The following is a 15,761-nucleotide window of genomic DNA, read 5'->3' on the forward strand; positions in this document are numbered from 1 at the left end:
CAGAGCAGAGCCTTTGCCTGTCTTGTTCTCTGGGCCTGACAGAAACTTAGGGCCCCATAAATACTTGAATTAAAGAAGGGATGAATGGCTAGCTGGGTAAATGAATGACTAATCTTAGTGGACTCCTTTTGCAGGGATTTGCAAGGGTTCACGTTGGTGTAAGGGAGGTCTGAGTGATGCTCTCACAGATGAATGCAGTGTTCCACTGTGGCTTTTAAAAAATATATTTTGCTGGGTGTGGTGGCTCACGCCTGTAATTCCAGCACTTTGGGAGGCTGAGGCAGGAGGATCACCTGAGGTCAGGAGTGAGACCAACCTGGTCAACATAGTGAAACCCCATCTCTATTAAAAATACAAAAATTAGCCTGGCATGATGGCAGGTGCCTGTAATCCCAGCTACCCAGGGGGCTGAGGCAGCAGAACTGCTTGAACCTGGGAGGCAGAGGTTGCAGTGAGCCGAGATGGTGCCACTGCACTCCAGCCTGGGCAACAGAGGGATACTCTGTCTAAAAACAAAAACAAAAACAAAAACAAACAAAAAAAAACAAAAAAGATATATAGTCTTTATGTCTAATATTCCAAGCCGCGGGGCCTGTCCTCAGGGTCCCTGTCTGCAGGGCTAGCTCTGACAGCTCCCTTCACAGAGCAGGCGCTGCCAAGTCCTGCCAGCACCTGTGTGCTCAGAGCCCTCTGGTGGCCATGGTTCCCGGGCTACTGCAGCCGCCGCTGGTGCAGAGGGAGGCTTGGGCATTACACGTGTCCTTGGAGCTTGGACATGCCTCTCTCTCGGGATATTTATTTGCTCAGTGCCCAGTTGCAGATTATTTTCTTGCCTACAACATCTTTTGATTCTTTTTTCCTTTGAGGCTCATTCATGCAAAACAATTAGCAAATGACTCGTGTGTTCTCTTGAAATTCATAAGCTCCTGGGATTCCTTTTATTTATTTATTTCTCGGTCAAGCAGGCTGGTCCTTATCCTGAGATCTGGGAGATGACCCTCGGGGGTCTGGGCAGATGTGCCCCAAGGGGTGCTGTCTCCCCGCCCCGCCTCCACACTTGGAGGAAGTGGGCAAGTGGCAGCCACTCACCTTGAGAGTCTTGTCCTGGCTCTTGGCTGACTCCATGAGCAGGTAGGCCCCTTTGCTGTCACACAGGCGATCGGCAGAGCCCTGGAGCAGCAGGAAGGGCACCGTCAGCTTGGGGAGGGCGCGCTCCACCCGTGAGACGGCATTCAGCAGCTGGATGCCAAAGCACACCTTCAGCCCTGCCCGGCAGATCAAGGGGTCTGAGTTATAAATGTCGACCTGGAGAAAGGAGAGGGTTCCATCAGCATGGGCAGGGTTCACTTCCTTAAGCCAGACCTATTTCCTGGTAGCTTTTCCTTCTGCTCTGGCCTAAAGGGTTGATTCCATTCAGGTCAGCTGGGCTTGGGTGTGGCTCTGAGGGCCAGCTGTGTTCACCCACAGACCTCATCTGCACCACTGGCAGTGCGTCTTCTTTCAGGCTTGAGGGTTTCACATGCACATGGGTGCCTGTAGAAAATGTCAAGTATTGGCCGAGTGTGGTGGCTCACGCCTGTAATCCCAGCACTTTGGGAAACTGAGGTGGGCAGATCACCTGAGGTCAGGAGTTCCAGAGTAGCCTAACCAACATGGCAAAACCATGTCTCTACGGGGTTTTTTTTTTGTATTTTTGTAAAAATACAAAAATTAGCTGGGCATGGTGGCGGGCTCCTGTTATCCCAGCTACTTGGGAGACTGAGGTGGGAGAATCCCTTGAACCTGGAAGGCGGACTTTGCAGTGAGCCGAGATGGTGCCACTGCACTCCAGCCTGGGTGACAGAGCAAGACTCGGTCAAAAAAGAAAAGAAAAGAAAAGAAAACTTCAAGTATTAATTTGTATTTTTAAAAATATAAGCAACAACATATTGTTCACATCAATTATTTTATTAAAAAGTAGCTCTGCAGCGGTTTTAGCATTTGATTTTTGTTCTCTGTCTCCACTGATGTGGTGTCCACCTGGTGGAGTGGATGAGGGGCAAACAGTAACAGTTTACTGCAGGAACAGTTTACTGGGGTCTGTGCTGGAAAGTGATGGCCCGTGCTAGGAGCCCCCGGAGGGGCTTCAGCCAGGCACTGACGTCGGGCTTTGGGGTGAGGGACGCCCAAGGGCAGATCTGGTTGTGGTGGGCTCGGTCTCTGTGCACCTTAAGGCTACACAGGATGGTCAGAGGCTCTGACAGGGAGGCCTGGGCCCTGGCTGTGCCCAAGGCCATCTCTGCCCCTCTACAGGACGTGGGTCCTCCCTCCTCAACCACCAGCCTGTGGATCTGGCCTTTCAAGGGGCTGCTCTCGCCCCTGTCCTTGCTCTCCTTGGCCTGTCTGGGTTTCTGGCTTCAGTCTTCCTGCCTCCGTAGAGACAGCTCAGGCCCCACTGCCCTGATCTCTAACATCTGCCCCACAGGATCAGGTATAAGTTTCTAGGACTCTCTCAGGCCCACAGGGGGCAGGAGTGAGCCCCGATGCTTTTTTTTTTTTTTTCTTTTGAGAAGGAGTCTCGCTCTGTTGGAGACACCCAGGCTGGAGTGCAGTGTTACGATCTCGGCTCACTGCAACCTCCGCCTCCAGGGTTCAAGTGATTCTGCTACTTCAGCCTCCGAGATAGCTGGGATTATAGGCGGTGGTCACCACACCCGGCAAATTTTTGTATTTTTAATAGAGACAGGGTTTTGCCATGTTGGGCAGGCTGGTCTCAAACTCCTGACCTCAGGTGATCCACCCGCCTCAGCCTCCCAAAGTGCTGGGATTATTGGCATGAGCCACCACGCCCAGCCCCATGATGCTTCTCACTCATGTTCATCATCCTTGCCAGTGGGTTCTTGGTGGGTTGGGGAAGGGCCACGTGGTGAGGACTGGGTGAGGGTCAGAGAGCATGTGGGGACGAGGAAGGAACATGCTGCCAGCTGCTCCCCGGGCAACCAGGGTGCCCACTGTGTTAGGACTCAGCATTTCCAAGAACTGGGCTACACCCCTTCTATTACCACCCCTAAAAGGCCTCGGCCAGAATTCTGGACCACACCAAGTGGGAGAGGCTGTCCTACAGTCACCCCTGCCATCCCTGGATTCCTTCCCATGCTGGGGACTGAGCACCAAAAACCAGACCATTTGTGTAAAGCCACACGAGACAGATTAGCCACTTCCTGCAGCTGAGCTGGCATGAGTCCTGCTGGGCCAGGCCATCTGCTTGGAGCCTGAGAGGACACGGGACTGGCAGGGCAGTTCATGGGGGCCCATGGCCAGGCCCAACCACAGGGGGTGCTTCCCCAGGGTCAGCCAGGAGCCCTGAGGGAAGGAGGGCTGTAGGGCCTGCAAAAGAGCCCGGGGCTTGGGGTCAGTGGAGTCCCCAACAGCAGTACCATCTACCAGCTTGTGCTGGGCTGCAACATGCAGGGTCTCATTGAGTAATAAAAGTAATAATAGCTACATTTGAGCTCTGTCTGTCTGCCCAGCACTAAGCTTTTGCCTGCAGTAACTCACTGGGCCTCCATAACTCCCCTGTATAAGGAATTGCTTTCATTCTCTCCATTACACAAAGGAGGAAACTAAGGCACAGAGAGGCTTGTCAACCTGCCTGCTGTTAGTTGCCCCAATTCTTGTTCTCCCCTACAGAACCTTGATGTTTCTTTGGGTATACAACTGCTCAGAATAAAGACTATATTTCCCAGTCTCCCTTGCAGCTAGCAATGTGACTTGTGGTCACATGACCAAGTTCTGGCCAATAGAAAGTAGGCAGGTAGGGGCTGTGTGCACACTCTGCGTCTAGGTCTTATTTTCTCCTTGCCCCACAGAAAGAGTCAGGGCCATGTGGACAAGGTTTGCCCCTGGAAGCCAGAGCAACAAGATGGGTGTCCTGATGCCAAGAAGTCATACCCTCTCTTGGTTAAGCTGCTGTTGTTGGGGGTATGGGTTCCAGCAGGTTGGCCATGCGCTGGGCTGGGCCACCACCCCATCCCATGCTGTCTCCAGGGCTTCTATGGGACCTGTGGGGTGGGGGCCACACCCTCGACCCTGCTGCCAGCAGTCTTACAACCGCCTTCTTCCTGCAGCAGGCCTGCTGCTTTACCCTGCTGACCCCGAGCGTCCTGGGCACAGCAGGCCCTTGGGGACTCTGCTTCTGAGTTTAATTGCACTGATGGCCCAAGCGGCTTCCTGCTCTTGGCTTCATTTTCCATGTCTTGATCACGTAGGCCCTGTTTACACAATGGCCTATTCTGGGCCTGGGGCCCAGCCACCAGATGTGTCAGGGAAAGGGTAGGCCCCTGATGTGAACCACAGCCCGGACTGGGGGTGAGGGGCAGAGGGAAACTGAGACCAGGAGGCGGGGGAGGGCTTTACCACATGGGGAGATTGAGCCACAGAGGGGCCAAACCCTCCCCTCAAGTGGCAGTTCTGGCCCAATCACAATGGCCTTGATTTTTTGACAGCTTAAGATCTCAATCCACCAAAAGTCCTAGGAATGCGTCTTGTGGCTCCCAGGAAGGAGATAGCCAGGCCCCTTCCTCCCAAACCAGGCCCAAGCCCAGAACATGAGCCCATTCGTTCAATATGGACCAAAGAGTCAGTCCCCAAAGATTCCACACTGCATGATTCCATGATTCCACTGATGTAATGTTCTTCATGTGACAAAACGAGAGAAAGAGAGACCAGACTCACGGCTGAAAGGGCCGAGGAGGGTGTGCGGCGAGTCGGGAGTGGATGCGGCTGCAAAATGGCAACATGAGGGGTCCTTGTGGGGATGGAGTCATCTGTGACTTGACTGTGTCAAGGTCAGTATCCTGGTTGTGATACTGTCCTGTCATTTTGCAAAATGTCACTGCTGGGGGAAACTGGGTAATGGACACATGGAATCGCTCTGTATTATTTCTTATAGCTGCTTGTGAGTTACAGTGATCTTAAATGAAAAGTTTAACTAAAAACTAATGACAAAGGCCCAGGCTTTGGCACAATCTCTCGCACCCCCACTTTCCTGTTTAGCTCACCATGGCTCCCACCAGCTGAGACCAGGGTCTGCTGGGGACACGGCAGCTGGAAGCAGGAGCTCAAGCTGGGGACCCAGGTCTAAGTGACCACTCCACCGTGGCTCTGGATAACTGATTTCCTGGGGAGCCCCCACTGGCTGAGAGCTGGAGTCTTTTTTCCCCTGGGGTGGGGTTGGGAGTATGGTAAGGCTCTACTCCTTCCTGGGCCTCAGTTTCCCCATCGGGGGACCCCAAAGGCTCCTCTTGGGTTTAAGTTTCACAGGGTTCCTGCAGGTTTCTAAATTTCACAGAGATCACTCAGGTAGAGTTGTCGTGCACTCTTTCCTGAGCTTGATAGCCAGGAATACACCAGCTGGGGCTTCTGAATTTCCAGCACCGTCTCACTGTGGGAAGAAACTTTGCACTAAAGCGCAGTAAACACAGCTGCAATCCTCAGCTGGGAGTTTTCTTACACTTATGGTTGAGCAAAATCAAGACACAACCCCTGCAGTCAAATCTCTTGACCCATTTTTTTAAAACCATTCCATGATGAAATGCAATATCACAGTTTAATTAGAATACTATGAAAAATAACTCATGCATGGAGCCCTTGACTCTTTACTAGGTGCTGTAGTAAGTGCTTCACTCGTACTTGCTCATTTAATCTTCACTGGAACCCTGTGATGTAGGAACTATTATTATTACCTTTTTACATATGAGGAGACAAGCTCAGAGAGGTTAGGTGACTCACCCAAGGTTACACAGCAAGTAAGAGGCAGAGCCAAGGTAAGAACCTAGGCACTCTGCTACTGCCATCAGCATTCTTAGCCACTTACCATGCTCTGCTGCCTGTCTCGAGAGGAGAAGGTGAAGGTCAGTGCTGGGGTATAGAGAGCCAGGAGCTGTGCAGGTGGCAGGGGCACTAGTGCTCTCAGAAAAGGCAAGAATGGTCCCTGATGAGGACCATAAGCAGATGGGCCTGACAGATGGTGAAGTGATCTGGTGGGACCCAGGGGTTACCACCCTTCACAGCCAGCCAGAGGGGATAGGGGAGCCCTTCTGGGCACAGACAGGCATGTGTCATCCTGGATGAACCCCTAATCACAGAGAAATACAACCCAGCAGGCTTCATCCCTGTAAATCTGTCCACAGCTGGCTCTTCCTGCCTCTCCTTCCCTGCAATCTCCTCCCTTTTCCTATGGAAGCCTCACCCTTCCACCTGGGCTTTAGAGCCCATCCCGGAATTCCCACCTTCTTCCTCCATTGTTTAGATCTCTCTTAATCCATCCCTTTCCAATACAGGGAACTCGGATAGCCTTCTCTGGCATAATAGAGAAAGAGTGCACGACAACTCTACCTGAGTGATCTCTGTGAAATTTAGAAACCTGCAGGAACCCTAACAGGAACTGGCAGGTCTTTGTAGAGACGATGTCCTCATTTCCCACCTTTGTCTTGAATGGCCGGAGACATAATTTGTGGTGGAAAGAGCTGGATGAGAGAGAATCCTCTCGTGATGGCTTCTGTCTCCCATCACAAACGGCTTTTCAGCCCTTGCTCTTAGCTTAATTAACATTGTCTACTCCACTTTCAGGCCTCAGCTCAGCCTTCCCAGACCCCCACAGACTCTGCTGCCCCAAAGCCCTTCTCCCATGCCGCACTTGGCCTGGTCTGCAATCAGCGCATCTCTTCCCACATGTCTGCCCCACTTGAGGGTCAGGGCTCTGTCCTGCCCTCTGCATGTCCTGCATGGTGGCTGGCACAGGGAAAGCCCTTTGTAAACTCTGGTGCAATGGATGAAGAGGCAAACCATTCCCTAATCCAGCCCAAGAAGTAGCACCTTTGGGTACTGAGAGACCAGCACAGACCTCACTCATGGCAGCTGGGAACTGCTGGCTGCCTCCTGGCCAAGAGAGTGTCCACAATGGGAATGAGACTTGGGACCCTCGAAAGGGGAGGCCTTGTCATTTCATTCAGTGAACGACTTTTCTGCGTGCACACGTGGAAAGCCTCCACAGCATGCTTTTGGAGCTGCTTGGCATTGCTTTCCTTCAGTGCATCATGCTGAACCCCAGGCCCACGGAATATCCTAAACGCAAATAAGAATGTACCGTAGGCTGGGCGCAGTGGTGCATGCCTATAATCCCAGCACTTTGGGAGGCCAAGGTGGGCAGATTACCTGAGCCCAGGAATTCAAAACCAGCCTGGGCAACATGGTAAAACCCTGTCTCTACAAAAAATACAAAAATTAGCCTGGTGTAGTGGTGCACACCTGGAGTCCCAGCTACTGGGGAGGCTGAGGTGGGAGGATTGGGCCCAAAAGGTGGAGGCTGCAGTGAGCTGAGATCACGCCACTGCACTCCAGCCTGGGCAAGACAGTGAGAGTCTGCCTCAAAAAAAAAAAAAAGACAAACAACAACAACAACATCAAAACGGCAACAAAAAAAACAATGTCAATGTCCTGTGGAAGTTGGCCTGAATTTGGAACATGCTGAAGGCTGGAAACAGCTGTGCTTGGCGTGGCCCTGGTGTGCTTCCTCTCCCACACATCCCCTCCCAAGCCTGTAGCACCCTGGTCACTGCTGTCAGCCCCCAGAGGGCTCACGGCATTGGGTCCCTGTCAAGCAGAGGTAGGTCCCATTTCAGACTCACAGATCAGTACCTGTCCCCCTCTGTGAAGAACCCTGTGGTACTTCCCACGGGGGCTGCAAGGCAAAGTCCTAACTTCTTGGTATGGCCTGCGACACCGCCATCCCTGCCCTCCCTTAACACTCCCCACTCCCCTTGACCCCAGGGCCCTTGCACAGCATGTCCCCTCAGCCTTCAGACCCCTTCCTTGGCTGCCAGTGGAGTTTCTCCCTCCCTATCAACTCTCGGCTCAGCTGCCCTTCCTCCAGGAAACCTTCCCTGGTCCCATGTGTGTCATCCCTGGACCCCTTTCCTCATGTGCTTGTCACCTGCACTACAGACTGGCCCCAACACCTCCGTTTCCACCATCCCCTTCCATGCCCTTTCTCTTATCTGCCAGCAACCCTGTTCCCTCTCTTCAAGGCCCAGGTTAAGCGTTTCCTCCTGTGGCCAGGTGCCCAGACACCCTTGCTGACATCCGCGCTTCTCTCCCCAGGCTCCTGTATCTTTGCCAACACCTCCTTCAGTGGGCCTCTCTCAGAGCTGTGATAGCAACAGCTCTTACTTGCTAGGGTCCACACTGTGCTAGGTGGCTGTGCAGTCATCTGGAGGGATCTGAGGAAGGGCAAGACTGAGTGTGGCTTCCAAGGTCACACTGAGGAGATGAAGCAGGGTCCAGACTCAGGTCCTTTTGGAAGGCTGTGCTCTTCCCACTGAGCCCACCGCCCCTTTCCCCTCTGTGCCACCGCAGCTGATGGGCCTGGCCGGCAGGGACAACAGGGCAGCCCATGGGGTGTCGCAGCCTCCAGCTCTAGCCTGGTCGGAGTGGGAGCCCTGAGAAAGTTTGCTGGTGTGGTGAGCTGCCTGCAGGGTGGCAGAGGGGAGATAGGCCCTGCCTGACTCAGCAGAAAGCCTCTCCGGCTTGATAGACCCAAGCAAGCCCTGCCTACCAGGAGGCCTGAGTCCCCACAATGACCTTACCCTGCCTTGGGCCAGCCCTAGCTGGCACCCAGCCTCGGTGACTGAAATTCCTGAACCAGACCAGGGCCATTTGGAAAGAAGATGTTGCACATTCTCCTCTCCTGGAAGCTGCAGTGCCATTTTGGACAGAAAGAGGATAATCAAGGATCAGCCTACATTTCTGAGTTGCCACTTACTCAAGGGTGTGCAAATTAATGAGCATTCTTTCCTCCAAATTACTTTTTACTATGAAGGTTTGAACTTCTGGACATCCTGGCATTTGTTTGTTTGTTTGTTTTTGAGATGGAGTCTCCCTCTTGTCGCCCAGGCTGGAGTGCAGTGGTGCGATCTCGGCTCACTGCAACCTCTGTCTCCCAGGTTCAAGTGATTCTCCTGCCTCAGCCTCCTGAGTAGCTGGGATTACAGGCACACGCCACCATGCCCCCACTAATTTTTGTATTTTTAGTAGAGATGGGGTTTCACCATGTTGGCCAGGCTGGTCTCAAGCTCCTGACCTCAGGTGATCCACCCACCTCGGCCTCCCAAAGTGCTGGGATTACAGGCATGAGCCACCGCACCCAGTCCTAGCATCTGCTTTTAAGAGCAGTGAGCTAGGAATGGCTCTGCAGGTCACAGCTCTGGCAAATGGGGAAAGCTGTTTGCATAGCCCAGCGCCACCACTGTCTGCTCCCCCAGGATTCCTTCTGTAGGGCTCCAGAGTCTTCACAACCAGAAGTGACGCAAAAAGTCAACCTCTCTTTGTCCTTTGGAGTGGAGGGCCCTGGAATGTGGTTCTGAACACAGAAGTGCTCCTGGGTGACCACCAAGGGAAAGGAAAAAGCAGCCACCACATTCTCCACCTTCTCACAGGCTCAGGGATTTGAGGAATAATAAGAGAAACAAGAAAGAATTCCTGGGTCTTGCAGGATCACTTTCATAACTGCTGATCACAGAATAGCAAAATCATGCAATCTCGCGTCTTAAAATCAAATGGTGACAACTGTGGAAATTGGAGCATGGACTAGATCGAGGACAACAAGGGGGAATGACTGTTAACTTTTCCTAAATGTAAAAATGGCATGGGGTCCTGTGTGAAAGCCTCTGTTTTGAGTCCTTCCTCTTGGGCAACCCAGGCTGAAGTATTCAGGCGCATTCAGGATCATGGTGTCTGCAGTTTACTTTCATATGGTTCAGCCAAAACAAGGTATCCACTTCATGACATTGGATTTGCAACGACTTCTTGGACATGACACCAAAAGCACAGGCAACAAAAGAAAAACAGATAAACTGGACTACGTCAGGCATAATGTCCCCTTATGCCTCAGAGGACATTATTCGCAGAGGGAAAAGGCAGCCCACAGAATAGGAGAAAATAATTGCAAATTATATTTGTATATGGGATTAATAACCAGATAAGGGGTTAATATCCAGAACATATACAGAACTCCTGCAACTTAACAACAAATAACAAACAACACAATTAGGAAATAAGCAAAGCAAACAATGGGCCAGACAATCCTAAGCAAAACAAACAAAGCTGGAGGAATCATGCTACCCAACTTCAAACTATATTCCAAGACTACAGTAACCAAAACAGCATGGCTCTGGTACAAAAACAGACACATAACCAATGGAACAGAATGGAGATCTCAGAAATAAGACTGCATATCTACAACCATCTGATGGTTAACAAACCTGACAAAAACAAGCAATGGGAGAAGGACTCTCTATTTAATAAGTGGTGCTGGGAAAACTGGCTAGCCATATGCAGAAAATTGAAACTGGACCCCTTCCTTTCACCATATACAAAAATTAACTCAAGATGGATTAAAGACTTAAATGTAAAACCCAAAACTATAAAATCCCTGGAAGAAAATCTAGGCAATACCATTCAGGACATAGGCACGGGCAAAGATTTAATGATGAAAATGTCAAAATCAATTGCAACAAAAACAAAAATTGACAAATGGTATCTAATGAAACTAAAGAGCTTGTGCACAGCAAAGAAACTATCACCAGAGTGAACAGACAACCTACAGAATGGGAGAAAATTTTTGCAATCTATCCACCTGACAAAGGTCTAATATCCAGAATCTACAAGAAATTTAAACAAATTTGCAAGAAAAAAACAACCCCACCAATAGTGGGCAAAGGATATGAATAGACACTTTTTAAAAGAAGAAATTTATGTGGCCAAAAACATATGAAAAAAAGCTCAACATCACCAATCATCAGAGAAATGCAAATCAAAACCACAACGAGATACCATCTCATGACAGTCAGAATGGCGATTATTAAAAAGTCAAGAAACAACAGATGCTGGTGAGGCTGTGGAGAAATAGGAACACTTTTACATTGTTGGTGGGAATGTAAATTAGTTCAACCACTGTGGAAGACAACAGAAACACCATTTGACCCAGCAATCCCTTTGGGTATTACTGGGTATACACCCAAAGGAATATAAATCATTCTATTATAAAGATACATGCACACATATGTCTATTGTAGCACTATTCACAATACCAAGACATGGAATCAACCTAAATGCTATTCAATGATAGACTGGATAAAGAAAATGTGGTACATATACATCATGGAATACTATGCAGCCATAAAAAGGAACAAGATCATGTCCTTTGCGGGGACATGGATGGAGCTGGAAGCCATTATCCTGAGCAAACTAATGCAGGAACTGAAAACCAAACACCACATCTTCTCATTTATAAGTGGGAGCTGAACAATGAGAACATATGGACACAGGGAGGAGAACAATACACACCAGGGCCTGTCAGGGGGAGGGGCACAGGGGGAGGGAGAGCATCAGGATAAATAGCTAATGCATGTGGGGCTTAATACCTAGGTGATGGGTTGCTGGGTGCAGTAAACCACCATGGCACGTGTTTACCTGTGTAACAAACCTGCACATCCTGCATGTGTATCCTGGAACTTTAAATTAAATTAAATTAAAAAAAAAAAAGAAAAAGAAAAACAATAGACAAGAAATAGGAAAAAGAAAAGAAATGGGCAAAGGATCTGAACAAACATTTCTCTAAAGAAGACATACAAGGTCCCAGCGCAGTGGCTCACGCCTATAATCCCAGCACTTTGGGAGGCTGAGGCGGGCGGATCACCTGAGGTCAGGAGTTCAAGACCAGCCTGACCAACATGGAGAAACCCCATCTCTACTAAAAATACAAAATTAGCCTAGCGTGGTGGCACACGCCTGTAATCCCAGCTACTCAGGAGGCGGAGGCAGGAGAATTGCTCAAACCTGGGAGGTGGAGGTTGCAGTGAGCCAAGATCGCACCACTGCACTCCAGCCTGGGCGATGAGAGAGAAACTCCGTCTCAAAAAAAAAAAAAAAAAAAAAGAATAAGACATATATAAAAGGCCAAAAAGCACATGAAAAGACACTCAGCATCACTAACCATTAGGGAAATAGAAATCAAAGCCACACTGAGATGCCACTCCATACCCATTAGGATGGCTACTATCAAAAAACACAACCTAACAAGTGTGGGCAAGGATGTAGGGAACCGTTGAGCACTATTGGTGAGAATGTGAAATGGCACAGCCACCGTGGAAAACGGCAGCGTGGTTCCTCCAAAATTACCAGCGGAATATGACCCAGCAATCCCACTTCTGGGATTCCCACATACATACCCAAAAGAATGGAAGTAGTGCCTGGAGTCGATATCTGCACCGCCACGGGCACAGCAGTGTTATTCACCTCTCAGCTGAGAGGTGTCTTTGGGAGAGCTTTGCTTAGGCTGTGTTCCCGCGGGAGCCCAACTAAGCCCACATCTTCTTTCTTTCCTCCACTGCCAAGGCCCTACAACGTGCATGTCCCATTTCCCACAAAGGTACTTGAGAAAGAAGCTCAGATGGGCCTGCTGGACACAGAGAACTCCTCAGTGTGTCCTGTATCTTGCTGGCAGCTGGGGCTTCCCTGACAGTCTCTGCAGTCCCTGGTTTTCTGCTGCCATTAAAGCATCCAACTTCTAGGACCTGCCTCTCGTGAGCTCAGAGCCATCTCTCCCAGCCTTGGTGGCTGGCAGGAGTGGGGCTGGGAGCAGGTCCAGAGCTGGAACATCTACAGAGGGTGGTGCGGGGCGCAAAAGCAACATAGAGCAATTCACACGCTCCCTCGCCACCACCCCACATGGAGCCATATGCCCAAGAGACTTCCTAGTCCTGTTGTTTTTTTAGGGCATTGGGAAATTTTTAGCTGCAAATACTGGTAATAAGACTGTCTCAAATAGACAAGTATGCTGTGGGGAATGTAAGTGATGAACGACAGAGAGCCACAAAATAAAATCTGCTAGCCAAACCGAGTTTGCTGGAAGGTTCTTAGCTCGTTCTTGGAGGGAACTCCCATGAGAGGCTGTGTCCTGGAGACAGGGTGGGAGGCTGAGGCCCATCTTTAGCTGTGGTTACGTTTAAGTCGAAGGCCTCAGCACGGCTGAGCTTTCCGAGACCCGGCAGGAGCCTTCTGAGGGCCTCTGGGCAGCATGGGTGCAAGACAGGCAGGCAACAGGGGGATCTGGAGCCGACTCCCCGACATTGGGCACATCCAAAACACCAGGAAGGGGAGACAAGAAAGGAAGCTGAGTGGCCACTCCTTACGGCACCTGGGTGCTCAGAACTCAGCATATGGCCTGTCTGAGGGAATATAAACTGGCAGATGCACAGGGAGGGCCTCCAGGGTATTTATAAAGAACAGAGACTGGGCTCTAGAAGACAAGTGGCCTCAAGAGACAAGCAGCTGAGTTTCCTAGCGCAAGGTGTGCTCAGAATCATGGCCTCTTTGCCTCCTGCCTCCACCCCTTCCACAGCCTGGGAGAGGAAGCAGCGCATTCCGCGTGAGTATGTGGATGGCTGAGGGCACGGGCAGATGCTGAGCAACCTCCTCCCACAGCGTCCTTGGCCATAGAACTCTTTAGAATCACACTCAAGGCTTCTCAGAGTAGGAAGGGATTCATCACATTCGGATAAAGCCTTTTTGTGGGGGAATGATTCTGTATTCTGATGTTCTGATCAGGGTCCCTAAATGCATTGACAAACATCGTAAATGTCTGTGTAGCAACTTCTTTGTTCCTTGGGTTTGAGTGCCAAGGGCACTTGGCCTGGAGTGTGTTCTTGGGCAAGTGACTTGCCCTCTCTGGGCCCACACTTCTACAACTACAAATACTGGTAACAAGACTGACTTCCTGGGGTCATGGTGAGACCAGAAGTGCTCTAGTGTCTGTCACGGAAGAATGATGCCATCATTGTGCATTGGGTAGTGCTGAGACAATAAAAAGTCTTCTCATGCCTTTTTTCCTGAAGGCTTCACACATGCAGGGAGAATGTGGCTCTCTAAGGTGGCAGCTGCGGGGCAAGGCAAGTGAAGAGAGCCTGCTAGCAGTGCTGGGTGGGTTGTGAGAATGCTTGTCACAGCAAACACCAAACATTCTGCTTTTGACATTCCGGCAACAGAGCCAACCTGCTTCCCTTCAGAGAGAATTCCAGATCTTCCCTGGGACCTGTGCACCCTCCAGTCCCAGGCCCCTGCACCCTCGATTGCCGGCCAGTGGCCCATCCCCCGTAGTCCTGCTCACTCAGCTTGTTAGGCAAACATTTCTTTGCGGTTTGAGGCTTTTATAGCTGCAGGGTTCCATGGGAAATGTCTTAGCTAAAGATGTGCCTCAAGACACCCTGATGTTAGATGCCTTTCCCAACACATTTTCCCCTTGGCATTGCTATTTTTAAAGCTCAGCAGAACGTTCAGAGGGAGATGCAGAGCTGCAGCAGGAGAGGGAGGGAAAGGCGTGCTCTTGATTTTTTCGACTGCAGTCCAGCTTCGGGGCTGACCGGCCACCTCCCTTCCTCATGTCTTCTCAGCAGGGACATTTATTAGTGTTTCTAAATAACTGATGACCTGGCCGGCCAGAAGCCTGAGGCAGGAGGGCTCAGACAGGGGGCTGTGGGTGGGGCAGGAACAGAGGAGGGGAGCCCCACCAGGCGCTTCTGTCCTGAGTAAGGCTGAGGAATTTCTCATTATTGCAAAAAGGAGAGAAAAGGTCTGAAATTGGATGCTTTTAAACAGAGAGGGTTTGGAATCTCTTTTTAGTACCTCTTTTTTTCTTCCTCTTTGCCCATGTATTTTCAGGTGTTCAGATAAACAACTTGGATTTGCACCTGGGTGCCTTGTCTCAAAGGGAGGCCCCTCCCTCCCTGATCCATCTTTCTCAAACCTACTGTTGTCCTGGCACTGCTACAAAGATCACCGGTTTTACCAGAGACCACACCTTCAAGCTAGAGCCATTGTGAGGGATGCAGGCAGGTGCAGGAGCCCCTGCCCCACACTCAGTTTCCCTGACAAAGTGGGTCCCATACACAGAGCAATGGCCATGGGATGCGTGGACCAGCAATCAATTGTAAAACAGGAAACAGAGCTCAATTATCATAATTACTAGCTTGAGGGAGGCACCAAAGCATGGACTTATGAATAAAATGGGCTAAAATCCCACCTCTGCCCCTGACTAGTTGTGCAATCTTGAACAGGTTATTTCACCTCTCCAAGCCTCAGTTTCTTCATCTGTGAAATGGGGTTAATGTCTATCTCATTCGTGTCAGGATTAAATCAAACAGTGTATATTTGGCTTTGGTCTCTCTAGGTTCTAAAGTTGTGCTCTTTCACTGTATGAATCTGCTTTTTGGAATTAAAGATTTTTCCTTTACTCAGATATTCTTTCAGAAAGACCAGGGGCCACACACTGGCCCCTGATGGGCCCAACCTGGCCCCAAGATGTGGGTTTGGGAGGCACTGTGGGCTTTAGAAACCAAATTATATTAGAATTTTAAATTAATGTGGATGGGTTAAACAGATCAGATGCCCTCTGGCTCCGCACCGGCCTCATGGCTCGCTAGAGTCTCTCACCAGTCTGATTTTTAAGCAGTTGGCCCTAAGAAGCCTGGGAGTTTCAACCCTTGATCTAGAAAGTCTCTTTCCTACACACCACGGGCTATTCCTCCTGAGTTGCCCACTCTCTAAGTGACTCAGAGGGCCAGGAGGCCACATTTCATAATGAAGCTAGAGTCCAACAGCCCACCGAAGTTTGGGAACATCCCCAGAATGCCAGAGCACTGCACTCCACTTCCCAGGGCCCTTTAGGG

The 15,761-nt window shown here is 50.3% G+C and overlaps 1 protein-coding gene across 10 annotated transcripts in view; it reads right to left on the reverse strand.

The window, feature by feature from the left end:
• The window catches only part of MGLL (monoglyceride lipase), a 142,207-nt gene that overhangs the window by 13,018 nt on the left and 113,428 nt on the right, over positions 1-15,761 (reverse strand). For all 10 annotated transcript variants that reach the window (XM_023215549.2, XM_023215578.2, XM_023215537.2 and 7 more), the window contains one exon: positions 1,090-1,305. In XM_023215549.2, coding sequence (XP_023071317.1) covers positions 1,090-1,305 — 216 coding nt within the window. The remainder of the gene's footprint in view (positions 1-1,089; positions 1,306-15,761) is intronic.

Source organism: Piliocolobus tephrosceles, chromosome 2, assembly GCF_002776525.5.
Source record: "Piliocolobus tephrosceles isolate RC106 chromosome 2, ASM277652v3, whole genome shotgun sequence".
Classification (NCBI taxonomy): Eukaryota; Metazoa; Chordata; class Mammalia; order Primates; family Cercopithecidae; genus Piliocolobus; species Piliocolobus tephrosceles.